Source organism: Lactuca virosa, chromosome 6 (assembly GCF_052849685.1).
Source record: "Lactuca virosa cultivar CGN04683 chromosome 6, Lactuca_virosa_CGN04683_v6, whole genome shotgun sequence".
NCBI classification, from domain to species: domain Eukaryota; kingdom Viridiplantae; phylum Streptophyta; class Magnoliopsida; order Asterales; family Asteraceae; genus Lactuca; species Lactuca virosa.
In genome coordinates, this window is record NC_136431.1 from 171,111,407 (window position 1) to 171,121,370 (window position 9,964).

Sequence of the window (9,964 nt, forward strand, 5' to 3'; positions counted from 1 at the left end):
TAATCCAAAATAATTAGGTTGTGGGTTTATTGTCCCATTAGGCCCAATAAATGATTCCTGGCCCAACAATTGTTTGAACCGGGAAATTAGGGTTACAACCCCAAGTAGAGTGTATGAAATGTATAGGATTAGGTTTTGGGCTTCACGATGAGTTTTGACTTGAAAAGTTGTTCTTGAAATGAATAACATGTATATCCTTAAACTTGAAGTTACAAGATACATCAAGTATCGATTAAATATAGATAGAATTTCCTAGCCAAAATGCTAGTTGTGACAGAAGATGTTGGGATTCCTTTCACCTACGTATCTGCAAATTGCTTTGCGGGTTATATGGTCGGTGGATTATGTCAACCTGGCCATATTCTTCCTTCGAGGGAATCCGTCCTCTTGCTTGGAGATGGCAATAAAAAGTGTACGTTATAACTTCGACATCTATATGTGTTTGTGTGTGTGTGTGTTTAAATATTAATAAAAGGAATCAATATTGTGTTTGTGTAGCGATATTTGTTGATGAAGATGACATAGCTGCGTATACAATCAGAACCATAAACGATCCACGAACTTGTAATAAGACAGTCTACATAAGACCTTCGGAAAACATTCTTTCTCAGAGAGAAGTTGTTGAACTCTGGGAAAAACTCAACAGAAAACAACTCGAAAAATCATCTCTCTCCGAGCAAGACTTTCTCAATATCATGAGAGGTGACACACTCACACTCACATACCCTATCCCATATTCCATTTCCATTAATTTTTCTTGCATGCATGCTTTAATCGAGTTGTAATAATTCATGGTCATGGATAATCATTGATCAAGAGTTGTAATAATTCATGGTCATGGATAATCATTTTTCTCTTGCACTACAAAGAATCTAAAACACGATGTATACAAAGTAAATTAATTTTAGATAAAAACAATATAGTTGTTTGCATGTTTTTAATGCCATGATTAAATAGAAAAGATGGGAGGTGAATAGGTGATGAATGTAGAAAGTCAAACCTCCCCTTTAGAGTTGACGACAAAAGCAGCAACACCAACAAAAAAACAAAAACAAAAAAAAAGTAGATTACATGTTTGGTCCTAGATGTTTGAAAAATGTTACACTTTTTGTTCACAAGATTCATTTGTTGTTTCCCTTTTGGTCCTCCATCTAAACTATTGTTATAAAGGGGAAAATGACTTAAAAGGATAATATAGTTTTTGGTTTGTATATGTTTAGTACTTATTGTGTTTTTCTGTAAAATAAGCCCTTAAACTTTTTGTTTTTGTGCACATCCAGTCCTTATAAGCGATTACTGCAGGTTAAGTTCTCAGTTTGTACACATTTAGTACCTAATGTTATTTTTTTGCAAAATAAGTCTTTGTTTGTTTTTATATACATTCAGTCCTTACGATAAGTTTTTTCAGGTTTTGCTCATATGACATCCTATTTAGGACAATCATTAATGAAGTGTTCTCATACACGGATCGTATGGGAAGTGGAATCATGTGTTTTGCGATTCAAGGTGGTTGATACATACACGTCTCCTTAGTCATTTCGACAGTATTCTAATCGTTCTAGGGTTTTAGTATTTTGTGATTCAAAGTGGTTGAGACATGAAAACACATATTTAATAGTTTCAAGCTCATCTTTAAAATTCGGGGTCAAATTGAAAAGAACAAAAAACATATTTGCTGAAAAATGGTCAAACTGAAGCTTAAGACATCTTCTTAAAGAAAACTATGATACTTTCATTATTTGACCGATACGTGAATTAGGTTATCAATATAAGTGAGTGATAAACCATGTATGAGAACACCTTATTAATGATTGTCCCACGTAGGATGTCATATGAACAAAACCTAGAATAAAAACATAGTCATAAAAACTGAATGTGTATAAAAACAATAAGGACTTATTTTGCAACAAATAAAATATTAAGGACTAAATGTATACAAAATGATAACTTTACATGGAGTAGCCGATCATAACCTATAATAACCGGTCATGAGGACCGAATGTCTACAAAACAAGTTAAATGACTTATTTTACAAGAAAAAAATATTAAAAACTAAACGTATACAAAACGAAAAATATGTTACCATATTAAGTCATTTTCTCTAGTTCAAAGTTGAGTTTTATGCGGAAAAGTCTCATTATTTTGGGAAAACTTTTGATAAAGTTCTAAAAGTTTTTTTTTTAACAGAAAAGTCTCATTATTTTGAGAAAATCATATAATCTGTCATTTACTGTTCAAATATTAAAAAAAAAATCTTTTTCGTTAATTTGGGCAAAATGTTAAATAATCAGGCTGTTCAAAAAAAAAACTTTTAGGACTTATTAAAAATTTTCTCCAAAATAATAAAACTTTTCTACATTAATCCTTTCAAAGTTTAAATATAAAGAGTTTAATAAGATCACTCTCACAATTGTAACCATAAGCACACGATCCAGTATTTCTTTATTCTTATAGTAGTGACTAGTGAGTTTGATTGTAGCAAAACATAATATCTTCAATAACTTAATATTCATATTTTACTTTCCATTAAATTAATTAATGCCTTGACCTAGTGGTAAAAACATTTACCCACTACCCTCACTACCCTGTCTCAAAAAGCATACCAAGTATATTTGGCATAGTGGAATATGCAAATAAGAATGCAACTTGACATTCTATATACACGATGTTCCTTCACATTAAATGTTGAATATCAAGTTATCATGTAATAGTACAAAACAAAAAGTATACCCAAAACATGAACAAAAGCTTTTCATCTACTAATTTTCCAACCCTTCCACAACTATGTACGTATAAATTAATACAAATTTCATGTTCCCTTATTCTTTTTCTTATATAGAAGAAAATGTATCAAAACCTAAAAAGATTTTAGGGGGTGTTCCATGTTTTTCCCCTTTTGAATCATATTCGAAAATTCCCACCACAAACAAGTTTCTCTTCAAAGTATTGAAAATCGATTTTCGTCATAATCCAGCTTTTTGACATTCTTAACTTCAAAGTAACTAGTTTTTTTTTTCTTTTTTGTAATTTTGTCCCCCTTTGTAAATTGTTGCTAGATTTTATCATATTTTTGTACTTTGATTTTTAAGAAGGTTTTGGATCTGGTTCTAATTTTGGAACAATAGCAGACGATAGCTCTAGATGAGAAACCCTAACAGCACCTATAAGCCGCTCTGGCAACTCATCTGTTGTGTTTGCCTGAAAAAAAAAAAAAAAAACAGGATGAGGAGGGTATTTACGTCTTTTCCACAAAGGAGATGAAAAAGTTATACCTGTACAAGGAAAGCCATGTCGACCACAAGGCTAGTGATAACACCGACTACAAGACCCAATACGCCATTAGCCACGGTAGAGGAACCAATGTCAACATCAACCTGAGAAAGTCAAAATAAAAAAGTCAACATCATAACCCATCAACCAAACACACCCTTTATTTCATTATTGAGATAGAGAGTGGAGATTACTTACTTCTAAGTAATTGGCCCCACGGATGTAGTTGCAGTCAACCGCTTTTCCTAAAAGACACGGGGTGCTTCCAACACTTTGTCGTACTATCCACGACCCCTGCATTTTCATTTATGTATAATTACAAGTTGTACAGCGTTTGGCATGCACTGGACCGACACTCAGACTAATGTCAACGAGACAAAAATTACAAACTCTTGTCCCACCCAAAAAAAGTGGAGAACATGGACGCGCTCTCAATCTCTCCTCTGTGCAAAAAGACGTAAATACCCTTCTCATCCTCATCGTCGAAACTAGCCCTAGAAAGCTTGTTTTGACCCATGTAACAAACATAGCCGAAGGCTATGTTTGTTACACGGGACTATATAATTATTCTACGACTATTTCCGATGATTAGGATGAGGAGGGCATTTACGTCTTTTTGCACAGAGGAGAGATTGAGAGCGCGACCATGTTCTCCACTTTTTTGGGTGGGACAAAAGATTGTAATTTTTGCCTCGTTGACATCAGTCTGAGTCCCAGTCTGATGCATGTCAAATGCAGTATTAGGGAAGAAGAGGATTATGGATAAAATAATAAATACCTTGGGAACCGATGGAATGAGTTTCATCCTACTATTACGAAACTCATCATCACCATCAACAAACCGTTGCAACAAAGATCCCGTTGTTAATTCCTTGCTCACAAAATAAAAAACCATACTATAGTTTGTTGAACCAGGCACCTTCAAAAGTTAAAATAAAAAAAAAATCACATTATTTTTCCGCGATTTAAAATATCCACATTTCAAAACCGCTTACTTGTAAATTGAACACCATGGAGAAATGTCCTTTTTGAGACGCAATCTACACACGACACAATAAAAAAAAACATTTACAGAATTGTAGTCTATAATATATAAAGATAAAAGATTAAAGATTAAGATTAAACATACTTGTGCTGCACAACCAGGCCTTCTAGCAACATGATCCATTCGTTTCGTGTCTTTAAACCAATCAACAGCAACAAGATCCATAAGCGGTTTGCCTCCGGGCATCTTCAATTACAAATATTATTTTATTATATCGGAAAATTAAATATTAATTAAAAATAATAATAATAAAAAACCTTGGATTTATCATAGCAAAAACGTTTGCTACGGACTCTAAAGTTGCTTCCATCCGATATTCTCCAGCAGTCACGCCCATTTTCGTTATCATCTCTTCGAAGATTACCCGAAAAGCAAGAAAAGTCGATTTGAACAACGGGTTCTTCTTCAAAGGCTATAATGGTAAATTACATCATCAGTACAAGGGCATTTACGTCTTTTGCACAGACAGACAGACAAAAAAATTGTATTTTCGTCTCTATTTATTTAAACACAGACAAAAACAACCCACCAGTCCGTTTCGTCTCCTGAAAACATTGAAAAACAAAATCAGAAAATATAATACAAATAAACAAAAACAATTCTCACTGTTATAATTTTTCAAAGTCCTTATATTTTAGCCTTATAATCGATTTAGTCCTTATATGTTTTTTTTATTCAATTAAGTCTCAAAACCCAGCAATTCTACTCATTTTGACCCTTTTACCCATCTCACTTTCAAAAATTACACTTTTAGCCCAGATATTATATTTTATTACAAACTTGGTCCAAAATTTACACTTTTGGCCCAGATTTCAAAATTTTGTTACGAATTCATCCTAAATCGGAAGTACAATGTCTTAATAAGAAAGAAAAAAATAGAATTACCTCTTCATCAGGGATTGGGAGATCTTCATCCTCATCTGAATACTCATCCATCATTTTTGCAGCATTATCAAGAGATTGACTTCGATTATGAACAGAAGTCAACTGAATCTTGTTTGACTTTTTTGAAGGAGCAGAACATGATGCCATATTAACCATAACAGGAATTCTTGGAGCAGTTCTTTCATCAGATTGAGCAAAATATTCCCTCAATCCTATTACCAAATATCAAATCGTATAAAAAAAAATTTTATAACAAATGCAAAGAGTATAAATAAATAAAAACTCACCAGCAACACTATTTAACATTTGTAGCAAACAATGTTGCTGAAAAGATGAAACATAACCAACTCCCCATCCCTTTAGATCAATTTGCATAAGATGTTGAACTTGTGATCTTGGCCTTCCATTTCGAGTCTTCAGAGGGGAGATATTAAAACCACCACCTAAATCATATGTGCAAAAAGACGTAAATACCCTCCTCATGATAGAAAATAGCATTTGCCACAATGTAAAAAACTTAAAGCCTCGATTGTTACACAGGACAAAACAGAACAGGTTGTACTGCATTTGCCATGATGTCAATAAGACAAGAACTAAAATTTATTGTCCCACCGAAAAAAGATGGAAGACTCGCTTTCGATCAATCATATGTGCAAAAAGACGTAAATGCCCTCCTCATTATAGAAAATATCCCTAGAAAGCTTGTCCAATCTAAAAAACTTAAGACAGGACATAACAGGTTGTACTGCATTTCCCTTAATGTCAATAAGACAAAAATTGAAAACTTTTTGTTGCATCCAAAAAAAGACAAGAACTAAAATTTATTGTCCCACCGAAAAAAGATGGAAGACTCGCTTTCGATCAATCATATGTGCAAAAAGACGTAAATGCCCTCCTCATTATAGAAAATATCCCTAGAAAGCTTGTCCAGTCTAAAGTAACTTATTATTACTTACTCTCAATATGGGCGCGCACGTATCCTGGTTGGGGCCCACAGTTCTCATGCTCCCTTGAGCAAAATAGTACAACTGCAAAACAACAAAAAAATAATATTATAAACCTCAAAAATGTAAAATAATAAATGAAAATGTTAAAACTAAAAGAGTATAATATAAAAAATTAAAAATGCATAAACTCACCATAACTTCCATCATCATTTCGGCGCCAATATCGCACATAACAAAGGTCACGTGGCCACACAAATCTAAAAACATTTTAAGGTTTACAATTTTACATATTAATAAAATATAAAAGAAACAAAATAATTAAAGAATATAGTAATTTGATTTATTACGTTGGAAACCAATCAAGCTGAAGTCTGTGATATAGAATTGCTGTATGTCCATCCACCTCTTCAACCAAGCTTCCATCTTGGAAACTACAATCCCACCTGTAGATATGACCACAAGGTGTTCGATGAAATGTCTAAGAGAAATAAAATTGTATTGCATATGAATTTTAGTAATTTGATTATAAGAAAAGAGAAAAGAGTATTTAGAAATATAAATATAAAATATTTACTCAGAGCGGGTCCCATCCATGCTCATTACAAGCTCAAATATTTCTTCACAGCTGGCTTCTACAACACCTACAGCCTTCATAGCCCTACTACAGCTTTTTGGCTTCATTTCCAAATAAAAAACATATAAATAAATATTTATGTTAATAATCATGTGAAATATAAGACTATGTATAAGAAAATAGGTCATACAAGGAAATCAACTTCAAGTAGCTCTTCAAAGATACGAAGTCCTGCGTGGAATTTTACATGATATGATTATAATTATAAATAAGTAATAATCATTAATCCAAATACCAATTATTTTCAGTAATTGAATTAGAAGATTAAAAATTAAAAGATACCATTTTGGCATTGAAGGAGACGCCAGTGTTTTCTAGAGAATGCCTGATTGTGGTTATTTTGGCTTGATAATGTTGAAGTTTCTTGAGTCCAATCCAATATTGATTCAGGAGGACCTGTTATAATAAATTGATTAATGAAAATGGAAAAAAGGAAAAAAGATAATTAAGAGAAAAAGAGAAAAAGAAGAATTACCATTTCCAATTGTTGTTCTTCGCATCAAACTTGGACGTGAATCTTCTTCATCTTCAGCTGCACTATATCTACAAATCAAGAAATGTTTATAATGATAGGATTAGTAATAGTATCCATTTTTTCAATTATTTTTTTAAATATTGTTTATCAGAAAAAAAAAAAAGGGGGATTTACTGGCTTTCTTGATCTGATGAGGAAGCATTTCTTCCACTATCCATTCCAGATTTATATTCAAAAGAATGATATTTATTTCCATTAGCAACCAGTGACTCCTGATGCTGTAAAAGATTAGCAAATCATTAGCTTTCACAAAAACATATGTAATGTTACAAATATCTACAAAAAGAAAATGGAAGAAAGATATATAGATACCTGATCAATAACAGACTCGATTTTTTCTTTCCAAATAAGTGCTTCCTGGATGTTGAAAGCTGCCATCTAAAACAAGAACAATTTGTTCTTTCTTAAGTACTTTTTGAACATCATTTGACAAAAAAGAAAAAGAAAAAGATAATATACCGTAATTCGATTGTGTTTGTCCTTCTTACTGTAGATTAACAAAACATATACCATCTGTTTCAAATAAGTGAAGCAACATCAACATTGTGTTAAGGGTTTATAGTTTATAGATCATACACTTTCAGAATCCAAATTATATGATGTAACAAAATTGATTAGAAACTGAAAGATGCTCACATGGCCATGTTGTGTTCTTAATCCTCGATCCTCCACTCTACAGTTGCCATCGATAACCATAGTTTTGATTGGAACCTAATTGAGAAAAGAAAGAATGCGTCAATTAATATACTAGAAGAAATGTCAAATGTCAAATGTCAATATCAATCACAGGTTAAGACAATTACCACATTGTCCTGAGGCTTCCTCTTGTAATAAGCAAGCAACCTTGATTCAAGAACGAAATATCTCATATGAATGAAAGATCTCCCAATTTTCCTCCTCCCATATCGCACCATCCACCCATCATAGACTACTTTCGGATTCGACATCGCAATATCTTCACCCGATCCTCAAGTAATCGAGGAGAATCAACAACTCATTACCCTAAAACTAAAACTAAAACCCCCTAAAATTGAAAATCAATCAAAACCCACAAACCTAAACCCCACAATTAACTTGAAGAAATTCAATCCGCGAGTGCGATCTGGCGAATCTAGACTTCACCGATTCGCCTGAAGAACTTGAGCATGAGACTACAATTCGAGAAACCAACCTGTGAAATTGAAATTAAACCGAGATTCTACACTCCTTACAGTCGGTGACACAACAACAACAACAACAACAAAGTGTGTTATACAATTATGTGTGAGAAATCAAGAAAGAAGATGAACATACGATCTTTGGGGATTGAGGGTGTTGGCCGGCAACTGCAAGTAGTATTGTGCCGGTTGTATTGTGGAGAGAGAGTCAGAAAGACAGTGGGATCATCAACGGCAGGAGAATTCTGACTAAATTGGATTTTTTTTATTACTAAAATTTGAAAGATTTGGGGTGGAATTGGGGTGGGAGAAAGTAGGCCAACTGGAAACGTCAAGTCTTTTTCAATTTTCTTTTTTCTTTTTCTATAACAAAATTTTATACTTTTGTCATTTTTGTTCATTCACCGTTCCAACTTCCAACCATTATTAATAATGTCAACCATCCTACTTTGGATATTTAGTGTGTGGTATCATTTTGTTATTTGGATTTTCTAATCTATATATAGTTTTATGTATTTATATGTGATGTTAAGATTTTTTTAAGAAAACCATAAGCTTTAATCTCATAGATCTAAACAAAACTATTATGAATGTTTAGGATTTATATTTTTATATGCATATTTGATGTAATTATGGGAGATGTTATTAAATAATGGACTAGTGCTACAAAATATTTTATAGTTTTGATTCAACAGTATGATAGTGGATGCATTTGTTAACTGTTTTAAAAAACGTTTGATGAAAGAAAAAAAAAACAGCAAAAAAAGTTAAGACAAAACTGCAAAAATGATCCATGTGGTATGTATTTTTTTCAAAAAAAATGTTCAAACCACTAAACTTTTGAATTTGTGGTCCTAATGAGCAGGTTTGTTTGTGGTTTTGGTCCCTTGAAAAACTAAAAAGACTAAGGTCCCGTTTGATAGTTTCTGTCTGAGAAAGTGTTGTCTGATAAAGAGCTGTCTTGGAAAGTTTTCTGACTGGGAAAGAAACCATGATGTTTGATTGTACATATGATTGACTGTGCTGAATGATGAAAAAAAATAATAATTCTATAAAAATAAATTTAAAAAAAGTTATTTAAAAAAAATTAATAATCCAAGAAAGAAAGAAAAAGGCGGGGTTTGGTCCCTTGTTCATAAAAATGCAATCTTGATGAGTTATAGTGGACCATGCATGAGTTAGGGTTCTTATTATGGATTTTATTGAGTATTGGGTCCCATTAAGACATGAAAAGGAGTAAAGTTGCCAACTTTACGTGTTAAGACATCATTTAGGGTGAGATCTGAGAATTAAACCTAGTGGCTTAACTGATTAAGCACTTAATGGCAAGTTGGTATTGTTGCGGAGTACGTTGGGCGTACCCAGCTCGTACGCCGCGAGTACTGGCCAAAGATGGCGTACGCTGGGCGTAAGTCTGAGTACACCGGGCGTACTCAGCAGCCTTGACTTTGTTGACTTTTGCGATTTGAGCCATATTTGGACTATTAGGGT

General features: G+C 32.9%; 1 protein-coding gene and 1 pseudogene across 1 annotated transcript; one reads left to right on the top strand and one right to left on the bottom strand.

Annotated features, from left to right (window-relative positions):
* The first annotated feature begins 261 nt into the window (after nt 1-261).
* LOC145122070 (bifunctional pinoresinol-lariciresinol reductase pseudogene) lies at nt 262-785 on the top strand (annotated as a pseudogene).
* Nucleotides 786-2,618: 1,833 nt separating this feature from the next.
* LOC145119411 (protein ENHANCED DISEASE RESISTANCE 2-like) lies at nt 2,619-8,812 on the bottom strand. Its single transcript, XM_079055079.1, has 23 exons — nt 8,610-8,812; nt 8,120-8,487; nt 7,953-8,027; nt 7,776-7,829; nt 7,629-7,694; nt 7,431-7,534; nt 7,257-7,324; nt 7,064-7,177; nt 6,912-6,952; nt 6,722-6,822; nt 6,495-6,590; nt 6,340-6,404; nt 6,157-6,228; nt 5,488-5,643; nt 5,201-5,412; nt 4,845-4,860; nt 4,573-4,727; nt 4,400-4,501; nt 4,266-4,310; nt 4,049-4,189; nt 3,469-3,564; nt 3,273-3,374; nt 2,619-3,198 (listed from the first exon to the last, which is right to left on the bottom strand). The coding sequence occupies exons 2-23, from the start codon at nt 8,261-8,263 to the stop codon at nt 3,085-3,087; spliced, it is 2,139 nt and encodes a 712-aa protein (XP_078911205.1). The 5' UTR covers nt 8,264-8,487; nt 8,610-8,812; the 3' UTR covers nt 2,619-3,084.
* Between the last annotated feature and the right edge of the window lie 1,152 nt (nt 8,813-9,964).